General features: G+C 41.8%; 1 protein-coding gene across 1 annotated transcript in view; it reads left to right on the forward strand.

The window, feature by feature from the left end:
- Nucleotides 1-3,287: 3,287 nt before the first annotated feature.
- The window catches only part of WDFY2 (WD repeat and FYVE domain containing 2), a 50,233-nt gene continuing 29,760 nt past the window's right edge, over nt 3,288-23,760 (forward strand). The window contains exon 1 of the mRNA XM_015826429.1: nt 3,288-3,453. Within this exon, the coding sequence (XP_015681915.1) occupies nt 3,314-3,453 (140 nt within the window). The 5' untranslated portion in view covers nt 3,288-3,313. The remainder of the gene's footprint in view (nt 3,454-23,760) is intronic.

The following is a 23,760-nucleotide window of genomic DNA, read 5'->3' on the forward strand; positions in this document are numbered from 1 at the left end:
CTTCTTGTCTGGGGGTCAAAGTCAGGAAAATGCTTCCAGAAATTTGAAGGTCACGCAGGATGATCGTGCCCTGCAAGTTTCTGCCCCGAATACCTGGGATGTTAAGAAAGAAAACCTCAAGAGCGCCCAGGGGAAAGACATCAAGCGTGCTTTGGACAACGGCCTTGCCAGCCAAGTTGATACCTTCCATCTGCCCAAACGTCCATCCATCCATTAATCATGAAGTGAAAGATGATTAGGGATCTGGAGGCTAAGTCTTACGACGATCGAACTAGGCGTGTCTAGCCTAACCAAGAAAAGGATTAGGAGTGTCCTGATAGCTGTCTGCCAATATTTGAGGGGCTGCCAGAGAAAAAAGGGGGATGATTATTCCCCAAAGCATATGGGAACAGGACAAGAAGTAACCAACAGAAAATCATCAAGGAGGGATCCAACCTAGAATTATGGAGAAATTTCCTGATAGTGAAAACAATGAATCCGTGGAAAGGCTTGCCTCTGGAAATTGTGGGGCTCCATTCCTGGACGTTTTTAACTAGAGATTGGACAGCCATTTGTTATAGGGTCTTCTGCTCAAACAGTAGGTTGGACTGGAAGATCTCCAAGGTCTCTTCCAACTCTGTTACTCTGTATTCTCTAAGTCTCTTGTTATGTCCAACTACCTATTAAACACCATGGGTTTGATTACATTGTCTACTCTCTCTTGTTGCTATATTGAGCCTCAGCTAATACGATGTCTGCTGTCTTTTTCTCCCCTTTCCCTTCTGCTGTCTTCTCTTGTAAGAGAAAGATGTACATCTTTGTGTTGCCATGAAAAACGTAATAGTCCTGGCTTGTTCCTTTTTCTAACACACCCCATCCCCATCTTTGGGCAGTATGTGAAATCTAACTTCTTCTGGTGAACGACACTCTTGCTCTATGGCCCAAACCTCAAAATTTGCAGGGATGTCCGACTCACAGACTTCTTGAAATAAAACCCTTTTTAAACATTGGGAGAAAAAGGGACTACCCTCAAAGTCTTTCCACAAAGACTCAAAAGGGATCGAGGTGATGGGGATTCATGAAGAATCTGTCCTTGTTCAGCTTTTGCAGAGAAACGCCACCAGCAACTTTGCCAAAAGAAGGTAACGAGTGGGAGCGTCATACACCTATAAGTGGATCTAAAAGTGCATTTCATAGCTTAAATATTTAAATATACTTTTGTTTTGGTTAATTTTTAGTTTCATGTCACAGCATGAAACTTTACTTTCATGTTTGGTTTGCTTCTTCTGAACAGTGAGTGTACCACAGAATATTTTAAGAAATGCATGTTTTGCAAACAATACTGTTTCAATCCCTAAGGGTGCACATACTGTATCATGACATGTTACTTGTGGGGTGATCTGAACTATGATCTGTGCCTGACCATATTTGATGAGTCTGGGAATGAGCGCCTGGTGATACCTTGATCCAAACACCGGGAGTCTTTTTAAATCTCTGACGGGCTTTGGATGCAAGAGCAGCTGCAAGGAGAGTTTTAATCTTAGGGAAAACTGGTGATTGTATTCAGAACCTCAGGAGTGCTGCTTGCAATGCGTGCCTGAAAGAAATTCCAATAAACCCAAGGGGATCTATCGCAGACTGCGTTGATCTTGAAGGTGACTGGATTCCTTTTTTAACAAAACCTTGCATGAAAAGCGTAAATAAATGCCTGCTCCAATTTATACGTCAGCTACAGTATATGCAAATACAACTCAACAGAACCACTTATAAGTGCACCTCAACTGAGAAAGGAAGCTCTATATTGCTTTCCATGACTTTCCAAGTGGCACATTGATTCCTTAATCTGTTCAGATGGAAGAGTACAGCGCTGTCTCCCAAATTTCAATCGGTGATCTTTTAACCATGATGCAGAGAAACCACATGCTAAACAAAGTGAATGAATGGACGAATGGATGAATTAAACTGGGTCCAAGCAATTTCTTCAGGCTTGTAAGCCATTTTGCACATTCGTAAAATCGGGCAGGGCAGGTGACCTACTTAACAAATGGCATAAGGCTGCAACTCTGGAATCATTTACAGTCATAAATCGAGGACTACCTGTATTATAATGAATGTCAACATAATGCAGAACATCGTTTTTATAGCCTTATTTTCTGTACTTTTTTTCTTGTAAAAAACACAATGCTCTCTCTCTCTCTCTCATGACGCTTTAAAAATACTGATGTTTACAGAACAGTCTGTTTCTTCCCGTGCTCTAGTCTAGTAACCCTTTTTAATGCGATTTGTGAAGGCGTTAGGTTAAAAGAGCTCTTTAAGAGTTAGATCAAAAACGCCAAGGAAGCCAATTCAGGGGCACAGCAAATTCGAAAGGATTTCCATTCAAGTCTTAAGAATCGGACCTTAACTTTGCGGCGCCGTTCCAAGTTTTGTCAGTCAATTTGATGGAGGAGAAAATTTCCCGGGCTTTTCAGAACCTTTATATCCAACAAAATATCAGACTTTCTGTCTTTCCGTTGGGGGAACTGGAGAGAGCTTTGGGTGTCCAACGACTATTTTGCATACATCATAAAATCCGAAGCAAATCGGGAATGTGGGAATTATATGGCGGATGCACACGTACACTAGCCGTGCCTTCCCCTCCCGACTCCTCCCCTTGCAGAAGTCCTGGAATCCCGGCAGTTCTTTTATAAGATGCTTCCACTTGGCTTAATCATAAACGCCACAATAGACGGTCTTTGGAGTTTTAACGATGTTTGCTTTGATTTGGGGGAGAGGAGGAGGAGAAGGCATTATGTGTTTTAGGCCGCTGCATCAAATAAGAGCTTGCCATTCTTTAATTTTCCTAAGCTTTACAAAACAGGTCGATATATTATCTGGTGAAATCTCTCTCATCCTCGATCTCTCTCTCTCTCTACCTGTCGCATGTCTGCTCGTCGAACACGCAAGAGAAAATCTGCGAGAAGAAAAGGGGGTCTTCCTGCTTCAGCATTCTTTGTACTTGCGGTGGAAGGGCGGTGGGTCTAGCCATGATGGTGATTTTTCTAATAACTGCAAGGCAAGTTAGCTTGTAGCTAAGCCGGCTTTTCCTTCCTGGTGGAGTCTCATCCCACTTTCAATCCCCCTTTATCGACCGGGCGCATAGACGAGAGAAGAGGCTACACTCGAGATCCGGAAGTCTTCGGAGAAAGCCGTTGCGACCGCAGCCTTTTGGGGCATGCCACTCTCCTCCGAATGCGCAAGCGCGGCCAGAAAGGGTAGGGCAGGCCGGGAGTGCGGAGCTTTTGGTTGCGGCGGCGGCGGCGGGTTGGGAGCTGGCACCGCTCGGGCGCTCTTCATGGCTGCTCAGCCTTCGCCGTCCGTGCCGCTCACTCGGCGGCCCCTGTTGCTCGGCCAGGTGGAGGGCTCGCAAGACGCGGTGACCATGGCGGCCATCGTGCCCAAGGAAGAGGGGCTGATCAGCGTCTCGGAGGACAGGTGAGGAGGGTCGGGCGGGACGAGTCCCGGCAATCAGGGAGAGCTTAGCCGAGCTCCTGCCCGGGACTGCTGTGCCCGTCCGACGTTTGCGGCTCGACCAGCTGCTACAAGCTGCTGCAAGGTTGGCGCTTAATGGGGAGAAAGCCGTCCGCCTCGGTTACCTGGAGCGCCGGTCTCTGGGCAGAGGAGGACCGAGTCCGGGCTTGGCGCGGCTTCTGGACGAAACCGCGCTCCTCGTCAGGCAGTGCGGGCGAGGGGGCTCCGGAGCTCTGCGGGAAAGGAGCTCTGCGTAGCGTCGGAACAAGGCAGCTGTGTTAGGTGCATCGCCGTCGCTTGCTGCAGTGACTGTCTCCGGACCGAACAGGCGAAGCCGGGAAGCCAGCCCCGTCGAGCCCTCTGTCCGAGTCTGGTAGCTCTGCTTTTAGCTGGGAAGGGGATTGTCTTGGTGGGAATGGAGTGAGCAGTAGATTGGGGTATCAAGGGCTGGTAAGATCCCAAACGAACCGAGGGATCCTTTTCTTTCCTAGGTCTTCTGATCCCAAAGCAAAGCTTAGGAGGGTTGGGGGTACTATGCTGTAACACTAAGCCAAGTGGTCCTCTTGTTTTACCCTCGCAGCTATCTTGTTTTCTCAAGCTCTTTCTCAAGCTCAATACCTGAAATTAAGTCAGTCTGTCTGTCTGTCTGTCTATCTATCTATTTCTCTCTCTCTCTCTCTCTCTCTCTCTCTCTCTCTCTCTCTCTCTCTCTCTCTCTCTCTCTCTCTCTCTATATATATATATATATATATATATATATATATATATCATCTATCTATCTATCTATCTATCTATCTATCTATCTATCTACCTACCTACCTACCTACCTACCTACCTACCTACCTACCTACCTACCTACCACATTTTTGAACCACTGATCTTCCTCAAAGAGTTGTTGGAGACTTGTTGACTCCAGTTAGTATACTTTACAGCTGATAATTGCTCTGAGGCTTTCTTGGGTTCACCTGCATTGCCTCTTTAGGGATGCCAGCTAGCAATGCTGCAATGCATAATTGGCAGGATTCTTCTACACACGATGTGACTCTTTTAAAGAGCAGTGGCAGAAAAGAGTAAGGGAACCTTGGTGCTGCTGCTGCTGCTGGGAAAAGGAAAAAACAGTTTTGGGGGGGAGGGATTTAAGGGAGAAAACCAGTATGATTTGCTTGTCATTGTTTCACCCCACTGTCTTTTTTCCATGTGAGGTCAGAATGTGTGTGTGGGCAAGTTAAGGAGGGGCTTTACAGATGCTGCTGAGTTAAACTCTTGGCTGCTCTAGTCCTTACCTGTGTTCGACCGAATCCGATCGAACACAGGTAAGGATACATCTTAGATCCTACCTAGTGGCGATGAGGGAGGCTAGGACTAACTACTATGCCTCACTCATTGCGTCATCAGATAATCGCCCGGCCGCCCTCTTCAGGGTGACCCGCTCTCTCATTCATTCATTCATTTATTCATTTATTCAATTTGTATCCCGCCCTTCTCCCGAAGGACTCAGGGCGGCTCACAGCATTTTTTAAAACAAAAACAAACCCACAATCCCCGCCGAATAAAACCAATTAAAACCCAAATATTCCAAGTTGTGATATTTAAAATTTTCTAAAAATGAACCCGATTTAAAAATCCTCCCTAGGCCAGGCCCGCTTGCTGGAAAAGCCATGTCTTGAGGGCACGGCGGAAAGTCAGGAGATCCGGAATCACCCGGATCTGGGGGGGTAGTTCGTTCCAGAGGGTCCCCCCCCTTCAATTGAGGGGGGGGACCCCCTGGAGGGGAGGGCCGAGGATTTTGCGCAGTATCTGCATGACAAAGTCGCTCGGATCCGAGAAGGCTTGGACTCTGACTGGTTGGCCCAGGGGGAGGACACGGGAGCAGGTCTTGAGACGGTTGTATGGGAGGAGTTTGACTCTGTTGCTCCTGAAGATGTGGACAGGGTCTTGGGGAGGCTGAATGCAACCACATGCTTATTAGATCCGTGTCCCTCCTGGCTGGTACTGGCAGCTCGGGAGGGGACACGAGCCTGGCTCCAGGGAATTATTAACGCTTCTTTGCAGGAGGGTGTCTNCTGGCCTAGGGAGAATTTTAAATAGGGACAATTTTAATTAGAATTTTAATGGTAACACAGCGGTAAATATTTGTTTTTAATTGGTTTTTATTGGGGATAGTGTTTGTATCGTTTTAATATGCTGTAAGCCGCCCTGAGTCCTGTTGGGAGAAGGGCGGCATATAAGTTTAATAAAATAAATAAATAAATAAATAAATATGGCCAAAGATGAGGGATCTTGGTGCTGTGCTTAATAACAGGGTCACGGGTTCCCCAGCCCCATCAGAAAATGTAGAATGCCAGATTTTTATTTTTTTATTTTGGGGGGGGGGCGATGGACCTACCATAAAGGGCCTGCTGACTGTTATCTCAACCTTCTAATTTTTTCTCTAAGTATGCATATATCTATATCTATATCTATATCTATATCTATCTATCTATCTATCTATCTATCTATCTATCTATCTATCTATCTATATATATATATATATATATTACAATCTATATATATTGTAATATTACTATATATGTATAGTATATATATAATATCAAGGGTTACATTTAATGACAGTCAGTTCTAGCTTAGTATTTATATTTAAAAAAATATATACTTACAGGTAGTACTTCACTTAACTACCACAACTGAGCCCAAAATTTCTGTTACTGAGACAGTTGTTAAGGGAATCACTGTAGCTAAGTTAGTAACATAATTGTTAAGTGAATCTGTCTTCCCTATTGACTTTGCTTCTAAGGTGGTCTCAAAAGGAAGTCACACGACCTTGGGACACTTCAATTGTCCTATACTTGAATCAGCTGCCAAGCATCTGAATTTTAATCGTGTGACCATGGGGATGCTGCAATGGTCGTAAATGTGAAAAATGGTCATAAGTCACTTTTCAGTGCTATTGTAACTTCAGATGGTCACTAAATGAATGGTTGTAAATCAAGGACTATCTGTATTCTTCCCTGTTGCTTGTAGTCAGTGCAGGTTTTGTAGTAGGTGAGTTTATTTGTTTATTTAAACAATGTTATGGCTGTTCTTCTTAAACCCAGGAAACAACAAAACAACTCAGTTAATGTACAAAAGAAATTAACAACCACAATAAAGAATGTGACTCCCCTGAGAACTATTGTATTGTTTAGGGTTACACATAATACTTGATCACTGCTAGGGCCTGAAAGTAAAGTCTTTGAATTCTGTTTGTGTAACCAGCTGTGGCCTCTCTTTTTGTTCCTTTTCTTCCTGAAGCTCCTCCTCATGTGTTCAGCTGTTGCAATAGTTTCCAGGATTCATTTTAGAAGAGAAAATGTGTAGCTCAGGTTGTATTCTGTGGAGTTCTTGGTGCTCTCCGAGCATGGTTGTTTTTTAGCAGGCATTTCATTACCAAACTAGGTAACATCATCAGTGCACTAGTGAAAACATCTGCAAGAAAACAACCAGGCTCGGGACCCTACAGGCTTCATTTTCTAGCCAGAATGTTTGTGGATGCAGGAAATCCCATCATGGAGAATATGCTGTCTCCTGTCGTTCTTTTGCCACCACGTTCATCCAGTTAATCCAATGCCTTGTTTTCAGTTTGTTAAGTAACAACGTGGTGCCAACTCCTGAGGTCTCCTCCTTTTATCCTGTGAAAGTCAAGTCTGAATTTGCCATAGGGTGTGCCTATCTGTTTAATAACCAAGGGATGGAACATGAGGAGCCTTGACCATGTAAGAGTCATATGATTTCGAAGCCTCTTCCTTGGAAAAATATTTCTTGCTCAGCTAATTAGAGCTTGAAAGTCAAACGTATGCAGGATGTAAATGAGAAATTGATTTAACCCCTTTGCTTGTTCTTAGCTGAGGTCTTTGTTTTCTGTTTGACATGAGGTTCTGAACCGTTAAGAAAATAATTATGAGGTCTAAAATGTATAAAGGTACTTACGAATTTATGGTGGAAATGTGAACAACAAGAAAGGACATTTTGTCGTATAATAAAGCCAGAAAATTTTGGATGCACATACATGTACTATTTAGAAGATTTTAAAGACCAATATAGAATTGAAACCAGAGGCTTCTCTTTTGTGATTAATGGATAGACAGTTGGAAAAAAAGTCATGGATCCTTGTTTTTATATTTGACAACTGCAGCAATATTATTATAAGCTTAAAAGGGGGAGGGTTTGGCACTACCATAATGGAAGAATGGTTGGTGAAGATGGTGGAATTTTCAGAGATGGCTAAACTGATTTGTTTGATTGAGAAAAGACAACATCTATGTTCATTGCTGATAGGAAGTCCCTTATAGATTTTTTGCATGAAACAGAAAAAAATGCTTTGGCTTTGGGATTTTGATAATTAGAAAACAGATAATAGAAAAAAGTGGATATTTTGTAACTGTATAATTTTGCAATCATACTTGTATTTGCTGCAAAGTATATCAGAAGCTTCTTCTATTTTTTCTTTTTGCAGTTTTGTCTTTTTTCTCTTTTTTCCCTTTCCTTCTTTGCTCTGTATTAGCTTTAACTTCTTTTTAAAACTTTTAATTAAATTGATAACATTAAAAGTTAATTATTCAGGATGAGCCCTGGTGTGAAGCATGCATACTTGTGTTTTCTTCCCTTGCACAGTGAAGCTCCTGTCATTTTGGTTGAGAAATGCATATAGATTTAATTTTCTTTCAAAAAAAAAAAGTTAGGTATAGTTTAGTCAAATGCACCTGTGACTCAGCTGTTGGGCAAGCGGGTCCCAAATCAACCTGGCAGAAAGAAAGCCGACATTGCAGTAAAATAACAGCACTCATAATTTATTGAATCAAAGATCTCAAAATAACCTAGTCAGCCCTACTCTGCTGCAAGCCCCAATCTGCTGGCTCTCTTGTTCTTCTCCAGAATGATCATTCTTCATATATATGTATATATATATATACTTAGCCTGAATTTTAATTTATATTTGCTGAGGTTCTTCTCCCCTCTCCCCTGCCAACTCTTTTATTGCAGACAGTGGTGTTGCCATTTGTAAACCAAGTCTGACAATAGACTATTCTGCACACCCCTAGAGTTGGCAATTTTCTTCCTCTGTTTAGTCAAAATCTGCTTCTTAATTGTTTCCTCTACTTTCTGGAACAATCGAGATCAGACATATTCTTAGAGGCTGCTTCTTCCATTCTGAACATATTTTGAGCAGAGAATGCATGTGCTGGCAATATTGCTATTATGAGTCAAAATAAATGCATAAAATATTGGGTATTTTCAATAACAGAGTTGATTGTTCTCACGTTTTCTCCAGAGTTACCCATTATACGATGCTTGATGTTTTTGTGCTTAGCGAACACCTAAAGGTCAATTTTGAGTCTAAAATAGAATTTTAAAAAGTACAGGCAATGCAGGAAGGGTCCTAGGTCTTCCATCTTTGGGGGAGGATCAGGAGGATATTGCGTATGAGCAGGCTTTGGTGCCTGGGAACAGAGTGCAATTAACATTAGTTATGTATTTAATTCCATTTATAGCACTTCCCAAGTAATTATCTTGAAGTAGAACACAAATAATATAATGTGTATTGCTTATTGAACCAGGCATCACCCATGAGTGTACCTTCATTTCTTTCAATACTGTAAAAGACAGTCAAATTATGCCTTGAGCTTAATCTCCAGATATAACATCTTCTGTTATGTTTTTTCTGCCCCCTGGATTCACAATACAGATGGATGAGATGGCATGCTTTGTCTTCGCTACGTTATGAGTCTCATTTATTTTTTCTTTCATGTAACCAGTGAATAGGTGTAGGCATGAATCTGAGCTGAAATTTAAAAAGAATGCTCAGTTGTCTGGAGTTTGATGCTGCAGTGAATGTTCTTGAGTGCATTTCTACGAATGAGCTGTTGCAAATGGCAGTTTTTCTCCCAGCCAATTATTCTCCCTTGGACAGGTCTTGGATCACTCAGAGTAGCTACGTTGAAACACACACACCCTCCCCCAATAATATGTAGAATGAGAAGCACTTTGATTTCAGTCTGTATCAATAATTTTGGATTTATTAATAGTAATACTGTCCTACAGCAACCTTCCCTAGATGGGTGGCTTCTAGATATATATATTGGATTGTGTTTATCATCCCCAGACTTCAAGTAGCCCTTGACTGATGGCCATTCATTCAGGAAAACATTTGAAGTTATGAATGATGTCCTCGGAGTTCTGACCATCTCAGGGTCCCTTCAGTTCAGTCACATGATGGTAATCTGGGTATATGACAGTCCATTTGCATTTATTACTGATTACCAAGTACCCTGGTCAGATCACATGATCACCATTTGCAACCTTCTCTGCAGCTTCATTAGAAAGTCAATGGGGAAGCAGGCAGGGAAGGTTGAAAATTGTTGTCTCCCTTACCAGTGCACCCTTGCCCAGTCCCTCTATGCTCTCACTAGCCACTCCTACATCCCTGGGGAAGGTTCCCCAGCCCACGCAGTATTTGTCACACAACCCATTGTACCCTTACACACCTTCCCTGACCTTCACCATGCCTCCTGTACACTTTCACCCCTCTCTCCAACCCACCGTCATGCATCTTCCCCAGCCTGTGCATCACCTTTTGCAAAACCCCTTTGTACCCCTTTGTGGACCCTCCCCAACCTCCGTGACACCTCCTGGTCCACCCCCTGCCCCCTCCTCAACCCTCCCTCTCACATGTTCACTCACCCTCTTGCTCCTTCCCCCCCTCCCACTTGCCTGCCTGCTGACATGGGACTTTCTGATGGTTACCCCATTGACTTTGGTTGTGGGAAGTCAGCAACAAGTTGTCTCACCTAACAACTGTGATTGGATTCAGTTAACAATAGCAACCAGGACTTCATGGATTGCCATCACTAAACATTGCAGTTGTGCTTTATGATTACATCACTTAGTAATAAAAATTCTAGCGGCAATTGCTGTTGTAAGTTGAGAACTACCGGTATAGATTAGGGAAGGAACCGCTATTTTGAAACACACCGCAGAACTAAAAATAAACGATATAAAAACATTCCTTCAGTTGCTAAAAGTCTCTTTATTGGACTAAGGGAGCAGAAAACTAAAAAAACAACAACTTTGAGAAGGTTAAATAAAATGAGAGTAATTGAGCCCTTCCTGTGCCTAATTCTTTCTTTCTTTGCAGTTCTGGGATGCATTTTTTTATCTTGTTCCTGGACAAGAATAGGCTTCACTGCTCTCTTCCCCCCCTCCCCCCTCCCCGGTGCTTTGGTGTGCATCCTGAGTTTAGGCTACATTTGTTTTAAAATTATTTTAGGTTACACAGGGTTTTCTGAAGTGACCACGACCTTGCTGCTTATTTTTCTGAAGGATTATCTTTGCTAGGAACAGTGTCTGAATTCTATTCTGAATAATTGGGTAGGAGCCATAGAATAACAATGTGAGTGCATATTTGTAGTACAATTAATTTTAGAACGGCACATGAAGTTTTTCTTTTGTCCCTTTTGACCTTGTCATGTTTAAAGTTGATGAAACCTGTTCTTTCCCCAATCTTGCATCATGCAAAGTGACTAAATTAATCTGTGTCACTGTCAGAAACTTTTTTTTCCTGCTCACACCATAGTTATCCTGATCTTCTGACAGGCTGATGATAATTCTGTTTGACTGGTCTCACATATCATTATATTCAGGTAAATTACTGGCAAGATAAGACTCTCAAACTATCCAACCATCAAATGAGTTATCTCAAAGTGCCAAAATAGGTTACATACCGTACCTCGGTTTGTCCAAACATATCTGTTACATCAGTGTTCAAGTATGTTTTCTACTTCCACTTGGTCAAGGCTAAAGTAAGTGCTACAGTTTGTTTGTATTACTACTTGAATCAGTTCTTGGGAGAGGGGTTTGCGTGTTGAATATTGCATGCTTGTGGGAAGGGGTCCTAGGATGAAGTTGTTTGCACAGAATACAGCTGGGCACCACAGCCATTCTCCACGCTTCTTTAACACCAAGCAGAAAGAGCCAGTATAGGTAGTCATTACTTCTGGCTCTCATTCAGCAACCATTTGAAGTTACAATTGTGCTACATAATGAGACTTATGACCGGCTCTCCAAGTTGCGTCCATCCCAGCATCCCTATAGTCCTGTCATTGCGATTTAGGCACTTGGCAATGGATGGTGCATTTACAATGGTTGCAGCTTTTTGTGGTCACGTGATGAGCAACGTCAATGGGGAAACTGCAGGAAGTCACAAATCACATGACCTGGCACTTAATGACCCTGGTGATTCATTTAATGATTGCAGATGGAACTGATGAATGCCGTTGTAAATCGGGTACGGTAAGGTGATTTTTCATTTTACGGCTGGATTGCTTAGCGATGGGGTTGCTGGTTCCAGTTATGGTTGGTAAGTGAAAACTACCTGTACTTGCAGTTAACCAAATTGCAATTTTTATAGGAAAAATGGGGAAGCAATCATATTCATTCTGTTTACTTATCTGAGAAAGAATTAAATCGGAAAGAATTAAATTAATTTAATATCTAATTCTTGAAACAGTCCTTCCCATATTTTTACCTTATCATTTTGAAATCAGGAGCCTGGCATTCTCTCAAAAGCTAAGTGTGGTCCTTGATTTAAAAACTGGGGCGTATTATTGATGAAAAGTTGTTTCTGTCCTCAAAACCTTTTATGAAATTCCATTAAATCCCCCTTTTTTCTTATTCAGTCATTTGGAAACCATTGCTTGATTTCTGGGTTGATGTTGCTTGGCTTTCAGAGAGAAGCTTAATGTCGAAATATAAAGCATGTTTGAATTGTAATTTGTATTGTTAACTGTTTTCTCCAACGCTGAAAAAAACATAAAAAAGGTATACTGTCAGGTCGACTATTAACACTTTGACTTTCCCAAGTAATTTAGATAGCAGAGATAATACATGCCCTTCTGTTGCGACTTCTATGGAAAGGCTTATAAATAAGGTGCCTTTGCTAATTCTCTGATTATTAGGAAAATTCTGCATTTTAAGATGAGACAAAGTCACTGAACTCCAGGAGTTTTGTGTATGTCCAGTTGTTCCTGATCAAAGATCTGTTTGCTCAGTTCTGACCTGTCAATATACAATCCCTCACTTTTCATACTCAATAGCTTCACAGGAGAAATATTTCTTATTGGTAATCTAGCCATTCACAAAAGCTCTAACGCAGCGGCCCCCAACCTTTTGAGCACCAGGGACCGTTTCTGTGGAGAGAGGTTTTTCCGTGGACTGGAGGGGGTGTGGTTTCGTGTGCTTCCTGAATCCCATGGATGAGGCTTCGCTTGTTTGCGTGGCCCAGTTTCTGACATGCCACAGCCCAGTGCCGGTCCATGGACTGAGGGTTGGGGACCCCTGCTCTAAGGTGTCAAATATATTTTACTCTCTCTGGTAATTGAATCTTCTGAAATCTATCTGTCTCTAAGTATAGGAGAGACATAGAGGTGGGCCCATCAGGCCAAATTCTTAAGAGAACTCATCATTAGAAAGACAGCAACAAAACCATAATTTTCTTCCTTTTGAATATTTGCAGCTGAGCCACATGGAAGATTTCCACATTTGTTTCCTGAATGCATCGGATTGCAAATAGTAACGAATGTTGTGTCTTTTAGGAGAAGATTAATGACATTGGCAAGTTTTGGAGGGTTTGTTGGTCATCTGAACAATGCTAGAAATGATGTCCACAGAAATCTGTCATCTAAAAAAGAAAAAAGTTACCATAATGACAGAATGGTAAAATCATATTGGAGGCACGGTTGTATATGTTCATAAGCAGAGAGAACTTCAAGGTGGTTCTGAATAGCGATTAATTAATACTTATTGGAAATGGCAGTGCTGCTGTTTTCTAAGTAACTGTAATATCTGTCTATTTACATAGTTTTATCCATTTGCCGCTGTTTATATTGCTGTACAACTGTGAATCCAGGGACCCTGCCAACATAAATGAAAAGAGGAAAACATTAGCATGTGCAAAAGATATTGGAAAAACAATATGTGACTGGCAGGTTCGGTTCCTTCATCTATAGCAGGGGTCCCTAACCTGTGGGCCATGGCCCACTAGTGCAGTGGCTCCCAACCTTTTCTATACCCCGCACCCCTAGAACGCTTCTGATATATTCTTGCACCCCTTACAAAGGTTCGAAATAATGGCAATGTATTATGCATATACACTATAATTTTGAAAACCCAAGTTTTCACACCCCCGGCAATATCGTCTCGCACCCCCAGTTGGGAATCCCTGCACTAGTGGGTGGTGAGGGGTTTGCAACTGGCCCGCGGAAACGGCTGGGCGAACGCTCACACACATGCTCCATTTAAGTGAGTGGCAGGCGCACGTGCACGCCTCTTGCGCAAATGGAGCTGCATGAGCACTTGCCGGCCGCTCGAGTGGAACTATCCCCTCCCCCCCTGCTAGTCCTCAAAGTCGGAAATGTTGGGGAACTCTGATCTATAGTATATTGACTCTAAATAAGTGATAATGAACCTTTTGGGCTCATTGTGTCAAAAATTCAGAAAATGCCTGCCTCTCCCTCCCTCCCTCCCTCCCTCCCTCCCCCCCTCTCTCACACACACACACACCCNCAATCTTGCATCATGCAAAGTGACTAAATTAATCTGTGTCACTGTCAGAAACTTTTTTTTCCTGCTCACACCATAGTTATCCTGATCTTCTGACAGGCTGATGATAATTCTGTTTGACTGGTCTCACATATCATTATATTCAGGTAAATTACTGGCAAGATAAGACTCTCAAACTATCCAACCATCAAATGAGTTATCTGATCTCAAAGTGCCAAAATAGGTTACATACTGTACCTTGGTTTGTCCAAACATATCTGTTACATCAGTGTTCAAGTAAGTTTTCTACTTCCACTTGGTCAAGGCTAAAGTAAGTGCTACAGTTTGTTTGTATTACTTGAATCAGTTCTTGGGAGAGGGGTTTGCGTGTTGAATATTGCATGCTTGTGGGAAGGGGTCCTAGGATGAAGTTGTTTGCACAGAATACAGCTGGGCACCACAGCCATTCTCCACGCTTCTTTAACACCAAGCAGAAAGAGCCAGTATAGGTAGTCATTACTTCTGGCTCTCATTCAGCAACCATTTGAAGTTACAATGGTGTTACATAATGAGACTTACAACCGGCTCTCCAAGTTGCATCCATCCCAGCATCCCTATAGTCCTGTCATTGCGATTTAGGCACTTGGCAATGGATGGTGCATTTACAATGGTTGCAGCTTTTTGTGGTCACGTGATGAGCAACGTCAATGGGGAAACTGCAGGAAGTCACAAATCACATGACCTGGCACTTAATGACCCTGGTGATTCATTTAATGATTGCAGATGGAACTGATGAATGCCGTTGTAAATCGGGTACGGTAAGGTGATTTTTCATTTTACGGCTGGATTGCTTAGCGATGGGGTTGCTGGTTCCAGTTATGGTTGGTAAGTGAAAACTACCTGTACTTGCAGTTAACCATATTGCAATTTTTATAGGAAAAATGGGGAAGCAATCATATTCATTCTGTTTACTTATCTGAGAAAGAATTAAATCGGAAAGAATTAAATTAATTTAATATCTAATTCTTGAAACAGTCCTTCCCATATTTTTACCTTATCATTTTGAAATCAGGAGCCTGGCATTCTCTCAAAAGCTAAGTGTGGTCCTTGATTTAAAAACTGGGGCGTATTATTGATGAAAAGTTGTTTCTGTCCTCAAAACCGTTTATGAAATTCCATTAAATCCCCCTTTTTTCTTATTCAGTCATTTGGAAACCATTGCTTGATTTAACCTTCTCTGGGTTGATGTTGCTTGGCTTTCAGAGAGAAGCTTAATGTCGAAATATAAAGCATGTTTGAATTGTAATTTGTATTGTTAACTGTTTTCTCCAACGCTGAAAAAAACATAAAAAAGGTATACTGTCAGGTTGACTACTAACACTTTGACTTTCCCAAGTAATTTAGATAGCAGAGATAATACATGCTCTTCTGTTGCGACTTCTATGGAAAGGCTTATAAATAAGGTGCCTTTGCTAATTCTCTGATTATTAGGAAAATTCTGCATTTTAAGATGAGACAAAGTCACTGAACTCCAGGAGTTTTGTCTATGTCCAGTTGTTCCTGATCAAAGATCTGTTTGCTCAGTTCTGACCTGTCAATATACCATCCCTCACTTTTCATACTCAATAGCTTCACAGGAGAAATATTTCTTATTGGTAATCTAGCCATTCACAAAAGCTCTAACGCAGCGGCCCCCAATCTTTTGAGCACCGGGGACCGTTTCTGTGGAGAGAGGTTTTTCCGTGGACTGGAGGGGGCGTGGTTTCGTGTGCTTCCTGCTTCCACGCTTGTTTGCGTGGCCCAGTTTCTGACATGCCACAGCCCAGTGCCGGTCCATGGACTGAGGGTTGGGGACCCCTGCTCTAAGGTGTCAAATATATTTTACTCTCTCTGGTAATTGAATCTTCTGAAATCTATCTATCTCTAAGTATAGGAGAGACATAGAGATGGGCCCATCAGGCTAAATTCTTAAGAGAACTCATCATTAGAAAGACAGCAACAAAACCATAATTTTCTTCCTTTTGAATATTTGCAGCTGAGCCACATGGAAGATTTCCACATTTGTTTCCTGAATGCGTCGGATTGCAAATAGTAACGAATGATGTGTCTTTTAGGAGAAGATTAATGACATTGGCAAGTTTTGAAGGGTTTGTTGGTCATCCGAACAATGCTAGAAATGATGTCCACACAAATCTGTCATCTAAAAAAGGAAGAAGTTACCATAATGACAGGATAGTAAAATCATATTGGAGGCGTGGTTGTATATGTTCATACGCAGAGAAAACTTCAAGGTGGTTCTGAATAGCGATTAACTAATACTTATTGGAAATGGGAGTGCTGCTGTTTTTCTAAGTAACTGTAATATCTGTCTATTTACATAGTTTTATCCATTTGCCGCTGTTTATATTGCTGTACAACTGTGAATCCAGTGACCCTGCCAACATAAATGAAAAGAGGAAAACATTAGCATGTGCAAAAGATATTGGAAAAACATTATGTGACTGGCAGGTTCGGTTCCTTCATCTATAGCAGGGGTCCCTAACCTGTGGGCCATGGCCCACTAGTGCAGTGGCTCCCAATCTTTTCTATACCCTGCACCCCTAGAACGCTTCTGATATATTCTTGCACCCCTTACAAAGGTTCAAAATAATGGCAATGAATTATGCATATACACTATGATTTTGAAAACCCAAGTTTTCATACCCCCTGCAATATCGTCTCGCACCCCCAGTTGGGAATCCCTGCACTAGTGGGTGGTGAGGGGTTTGCAACTGGCCCGCGGAAGCGGCTGGGCGAACGCTCACACACATGCTCCATTTAAGTGAGTGGCAGGGGCACGTGCACGCCTCTTGCGCAAATGGAGCTGCACGAGCACTTGCCGGCTGCTCGAGTGGAACTATCCCCTCCCCCCGCTGGTCATCAAAGCCGGAAATGTTGGGGAACTCTGATCTATAGTATATTGACTCTAAATAAGTGATGATGAACCTTTCGGGCTCAGTGTGTCAAATATTCAGAAAATGCCTGCCTCTCCCTCCCTCCCTCCCCCCCCTCCCTCACACACACACCCACACGCACACACCCACACGAACAAAAGACAAACAATTCTCTATCTCTCCCCACATCTAGACCACCCTGAACTGTGACATTTCGTGGTGGCACTGAGCCTGGGCCTGAAATGGAGTCCTAATCCTTCACTTCAGTTCTTGTACCATTGCTGCCATTCAAAAAGGCTGCCTCTCGCTGTTCCCCAAGGGGCACGAGCCTTGGGGAACTGTGGGTTTGCCTCATGGCCTAGCTCTCCCCGGAAAATTGTGTGAGAACAGGGCCAGGGCATGCTTTCGAGAATAGTTGATGTTGGATGTTGGCGAGTGCAAGCGTGTCAACCAAATCATTGTGTATCACCCTTGATAAGAATGTCAGAGATTTGCCATCCCTGCTCTAAATCGTGCATGATGCCAATTGCTGTTAGAGCCATGAAGTTGCTGTAACCTTTTTCTCCTCCTCAGAATGAGAACATTGTGACTGTATGAAGCATTGTTGTCCAGGTGAGGCAGACAAAGGCTCATGACTGACCTTGGCCTCTGGGAAGGGATGGTCTCTTTGCCAAGTTTGGAAATAGCATACTGTACAAATTCTTGTTACTTCCAACTGACTGCATGAAATGAAGCTGATTTTTCTTACTCAATATAAGAGAGAGATCCCCCTCATTAGTAGTCAGTGGTTACGGAAGAAGGCTTTTATTATATCCTGGGCAGCTAGACAGAAATGACAGTTGCAGGATTTAATGTTGCTTCTTTGACCTTACAATTCCATTTGGAAGATTGAAACCTGGCTATGTTGAATAGCTGTGTATAATGTGTAAAGCTACAGAATTTGCTGATAATGTAAAAAAACGAAGATTGTTATCTAGCAGAGGCAAATTGGTCAAATTTGGTATCTAGGTTTCTTGTTTCTCCTAAGATTTGCAGGCAGCACGCAAAACCATGCACCCTCCAGTCCGTGGAAAAACCTCTTTCCACGGAACCAGTCTCTAGTACCCCAAAGGTTGGGGACCTCTGTCCTAACTGATTCCTTCCTTCCTTTTTTGGTGCCTACATTTGTGTTTGTGTTTCTTCTAACATTTGCATTTTCTGCCTACGTTTTTTTTTTTTCAAATAGAAGGGCTTCTGTTCATTTTTGTTCAGTTTTCATTCAATACAAAACTGCATTGTAAAACTTGAAAAGTACAAATGTTGACTGTATTAGCTTGAGAAATGCTTATGTCATGGACACATTTCCTTTGTTTGCTGAATGTCAGTTACTTTCAGAGGTGGTGTAGTGTTTTTTTCCCCCCTCGATTTGGGTTATCTGCAGGCAGAAATATAAAGCACATTTCATTTACCACATCAAGAAATTGCATATTCACAGACCAGTTTAATGCTAAAGTCCTTAGCTTGGGTAGAATTCTGGGTATGGACAAAAGGTTTAACCCTCTGTTCGGAGGTAGCATTGAGAAGCCATGAAAATCGATTTAGCCCCCTTACATTGCTTTTTTTGTAATCAGTCTGTCTAGCCAGGATATCAGACTATTATTCCCTGGGAGAGAATTGTGTTCATGAGACTTATTTCGGCTTTTACAGCCTCTTTATTGATCCAATTGAGAGAAGCAGGGCATAAATAAGAGAAAATCCATACCTGCGTTCTCTGCCGTATGAATATTCAAAATATTGTTGTAGAATCCACAATTTAAGGAATGTAATCCCTAAAGATAGTTAGCTGACGCTTAAATCAAAAGCTGACACTTTGCTGATGCAAAATATTATCAAGGAAATTATTTGGCATGGTTTAGCTGTAACTGTTACAGGGTTACTTTCTTCATTGATGGCAGCAATACGTTTTGCTTCAAAATAGAGATGCAATAATATTTATAGATAGTCCTCGCTTACCTGTACCTCGCTGATCGTTTGTGTAGTGATTGTTTGAAGATATGACAGTACTGAACAAATGGTAGTTATGCCCGGTCCTCAAAGTTATAACCATTGCAGTGGGACATGATCAAAATTTGGGTGCTTAGCAAGCTGCCCATATTTACAGCCATAGCAGGAGCTTCAATTCCTGCCACCTATCTGTCTCCTCCCCTCCGCCCAGCTCTGCTTTTTTGGCTGCCCTGCACTCTGCCACTGCTGCCTGCAGCCCCCCCCCCATCCCCATCTGGCCTTTACCCTCTTCTTCCTCCTGCTGCTGGCCTGGATCAGGTGAGGGGATAGCCCACATGACACAATAGTGGTGCAGGTGGCATCTCCCTGGATGGAAGTGGTGGCCAGCAGTGCATAATTATGCTGATGGGGATTAATTTCCATCCCTAATCAAAAATGGTCTTTAGGCAAGGACCACATGATTCCCCCACCTTATATGAACTGCTGGCTCCATCCTCTGTCTTCCCCTCAGCTGGGCCCAACAAGCTCCTGCCCCCTTGCCATGCTCACCTCACATGTCCCAGGGCTGCCCCCTTGCCCACGCCTGGATTCCTCCTGGCCAGCAGTGGCAGAAGAAAATGGCAAAGGTCAATTGGGGGCAGCATTGCTAGGTATTGTGGGTGAAGAGCAGGATGGCCAAAATATCGGAGATGGTGGGGAAATAGGCAGGTGAAATGAGTTAAAGTGAAGGCAAGCATGACAAGGCAGCCGAGCTTCGTCTGGAGAAGGGAGCTTGCCAGGCCCAGCCAGGGAGGTGGAGCAGAGCAGGAGAAGCTTGAAGACCCACCTTACAATGGCATAATCCTCAACTAATGATCGCAATCCTAGTTAGGGTCATTAAGTGAGGACTACCTGTATAGACTTTGTAGCTTTCAGCCATAAAAACAGGAATCTCCGTTTCTCAATGGCTGCATTTCTTCAGGCATAATCCTTTGGAGACCTATTGACGGGTAAAGCTGAAGGAAGCAGGATATGTGTTTGGAGCCACAAGGTGATAGAATGGCCTTTTCTGCACTGCTTCCTCCTCACACTACCAACTAGCAGGGGAGGGACAGATCGCTTTTGTGGTAAAACTAATTGTATTCTTGTAGGGTACTTTTGAAATAAAGGCACAGGCTGCGTGCTTATTGGCACTTTGTGTTCTTAGCCTGCTAAATTTGAATGCGTTTCTATGCTACAACCTGTCCTTTGATTATATCTTTCACTGTTCATTCTTTCCTTGTCTACCTCTGGATTTATGCAAGTTCGGGCTTGCTAAGTCCTGTTGCTGCTTGGATACTCATTGTACAGTAGTCAAGGATGGGAGGTTCTAAATGGCATGGTTGAAATGCTGTCTGTTGTAAATAAAGTTGAAATAAGCCGCTTGATCTGTGTTTCTCAGGGATCCATTAGGCCTGATCTTAAAGAAGATAATTTACTTCTGCAACTGTTCTAGGTTGGCCTGCAGAAGTAAAACATATTGATCTCTTTGATTTCTCTTATGCTAAGTTACTTAAAGTAGTTTTAATTGAGAAGTTTGGAGGTTGTGGTAGAGGAAAAGGTAAGTGGTTCATGATTCTGTGGTATGTGTACTTCTTCTTAAGAAGAGAAGTATATTATAGCCCATCCTCATGGAAACTTACTGAATGACTGGATCAACCACCTTCTCAGTTGAACCTATTTCACAGCATTGCTGTGTGATTAAAAAAAGGAAGAGGAAGCACTATGTAGTTTATCTTGTGCTCCTGAGGGAAACATGGGATATATATCCGAGAAATCAATAAATGCATAAATTCTGGATAAAAAGAAAACATTTATTGGCTGTTCCCAAGGATCTCCCCATCTCTTCTGGGGATTTACTAATGATTTCATCCTATGAAATCTAAGGCCAGGAAATTTCCCTCAAATTTTCTAACATCCAGAGTTGCTAGACTTTTGAAGTGCTTGATTTTGGATGGTGTCAATATATCAGAAGTTGCCAATTCCTTTATATCATATAGTTCTTGGGGAAATACGTAAAGTGCAATATTCCAAAAACCTACCCTCCATGGAGCATTATCACCTACTTTCAATCTTTACAACCTTTTCTGAGAATAGTTCTGAGAATCAGGCCATGGGAGTGTCAGAGAAAGAATGTTGTATTGTGTCCTGTGAGAGCTTCATTGTGGCTGCTTCATTAAGGAATTGATGTTCTGTCTTTCTTAGCTTCTCTGAAAAGTTGTTATATAGATCTGGAAACATTAGGGAAATGAATATGAAGCATGTTAATGGCTACCAACTTAGAGTTTTAAAAAGTTGTACTGCTTCGTCTTTATCACTTGAGATGCCTGCAGTGGAAGCAAATATAGAAATGAAAAAAAAAAGAGTGTCTCTTCAAATACCATATAAAAGAATAATAACCAAAGCTTTTTCTGACAATGGCAACATCTTTCCATCGAAAAAGGGGTATCTGTCAGGCAATTAGATTTTTGTATGCTTGCTTTTTTGTGTCAGTTCCTTGTTTCCTTTCAAAAAGGGGCAATGCCCCCATTTGCTCATTTCCTGTTTGTTCCAGCTTGTCAGTATTCATGTACTCTTCCCATCCTACACTTGAGCAGATATGTGAAAAGGGAAGGGGCCTACCCACAATTGCAGTGAGGTGCAAATTGCTTAATTGTAGAAGAAGGTATGTATCGACTGACATAGTCCTTGGCAAATAAATAAATAAGCAGAGCAATAAAATATAAAACTTTTAACAAAGAATTTTATACAGCAGTAATTTGCTAGAAAAAAAATGCCACAATTGCTTGTCAGTTAGTTCATCAATTAACAACCTGGCCATTCTTTTGGGATGGAAAAACCCCAGAAAGTTTTTTCCCTACCTATCCTTACTTAGATTGTTTTTTTTAAAATTGTTGATGCAGCTTCACTATTATCAGTTTTCCAATTTTGGGGTGTTTGCACTATGGTTTTATATTAACTCGTGAACCACCAACTTAACAAAATTGAATTATTATATGGTGATTAAGTTTAAATTAAGTACTAACTGCAGACTTTTGTTTTTGTATTTTATTACAGTGCTTTCAACACTGTTTTTGAAAGAACGCATAGTTTTTGAAAGAATGCAAAAATCATGGGGTTAAAAAGACATACCAGTCCAGTAAACTAATTAAGCAACAACAGGGTATTTTGAAGAGGAAACGCAAACATGAGACCAAAAGATCAGATAGAAGACAAATTTACCGTTTTCCTGAAGTGAAGGCTTAATCTGATAGTGAAAAGTTGGAGCATTTAGTGAAATAGGAAAATGGGGCCATGAGAGTGGAAAAGAAAAGATGTGCTGACTTGAAAAGAATTAATATCCTGTATGTGTTGCACTCAGTACATTTAATTAACTCACTTCTGAGGGCTGATGCTACAAAGGTTACTTTTTTAATTTATTAAATTTCTGGTTTATAATTTCAGCTGGGGAATTATCATGTATCTCCAAGTAAATTCTGGGCTTTGGGGTCCCCATATACAGTAGCTGAAGGGTACATAAGACTAACAATAATCTACAGTTCTTGGACCATTTTTTGCTCCATACAGCTGCTGGTTTTCCTAGCTGAAGGATTCCAGATGTTGCTTTGTTTTTTCAAATACTATTTATTGAAATGTTATTAATGCTCGATGATATTGCTTAATAGATATGTAATCCTGAAAGTAATACATAAATAACTGTAATAGGTACATAAATAAAATTAACAGACTCTGGCATATGATAATGCTAGGGACAACCTATTGCATGGGTCCCCAACCCCTGGGCCATGGCCCACTCTCGGATTGTGGCCTATTCAGAACTGGGCCATGCACACAGCTCAACTCATGCAAGTCAAACTGCATATGTGCGTGCACCAGCCTGCCGCTCACACAAGTCAAACTGCATGCGCATGCGCTGGCTTGCTACTCGCGCAGCCCAGTTCCCCTCTCCCCCACCCTCCAGCCAGGCTGCCAAGCCGCAAAGGGTGGAGACCACTGACCTATTACTTTCAGCAGGCTGGGAATTTGGGAGTTACTTTCCCATACAGCTATGGGCATAAATTTGGAGAAAACTGCAATAGACCCAATAAATTAAAGATGGCAATTACTGGAAAATATGTTAATTAACATTCAAAAGTCAATATGTAGATAAGAAACATACACAGGCTGTTGTCTTTCTGCATCATTTTTTTGACTCTAGCTCATTCTTTCAGAACAATTTTACATAGATGTGTTTTTGGAGATGTGTGTACTCAGGCATTAAGTAAAGGTTCTCCCTGAGAATAATATGCATTTTCCCCAAACTGGTTTTTCTGGTTTGTAGTCCCCTGATTTGTTTTTCTCCCCCTGAAGCCAGTAGCTGCTTGTTTGTTTTATTCAACTGTAGATAGAGGAAAGAAGCTAATTCTGAACATTAAATATAATTCTTAAGGTATATCTTTCCCCAATGGCTTGCAGTTGGTAGATATGCAAAAGAAGAAAGGTAGCAGTGGAGGAAAACAAGGAGGATAAGAATAAAAGGCCCGCAGAGACAGATTTTGGAACGTGGTAGTCAAACAACAGTTTATCACCATTGTAACTTTTTTTTCATTCTATTCCCCACCCCACCCCAATCTATCAAATTTATATGGCCACCCATGACACAGGAAGTGGGTACTAATACTGACTATTCTAGAGATGGCCAGATATTGGTAGGCCAAAGTTATTCATGTAAATTGCTTTGAAAGAATTTTGTTATGCATTAAGGGTTCTTTATTAGTAGTGTTTG

Source organism: Protobothrops mucrosquamatus, unplaced genomic scaffold (genome assembly GCF_001527695.2).
Source record: "Protobothrops mucrosquamatus isolate PMUCROS unplaced genomic scaffold, P.Mucros_1.0 scaffold3132, whole genome shotgun sequence".
Taxonomy (NCBI): Eukaryota; Metazoa; Chordata; class Lepidosauria; order Squamata; family Viperidae; genus Protobothrops; species Protobothrops mucrosquamatus.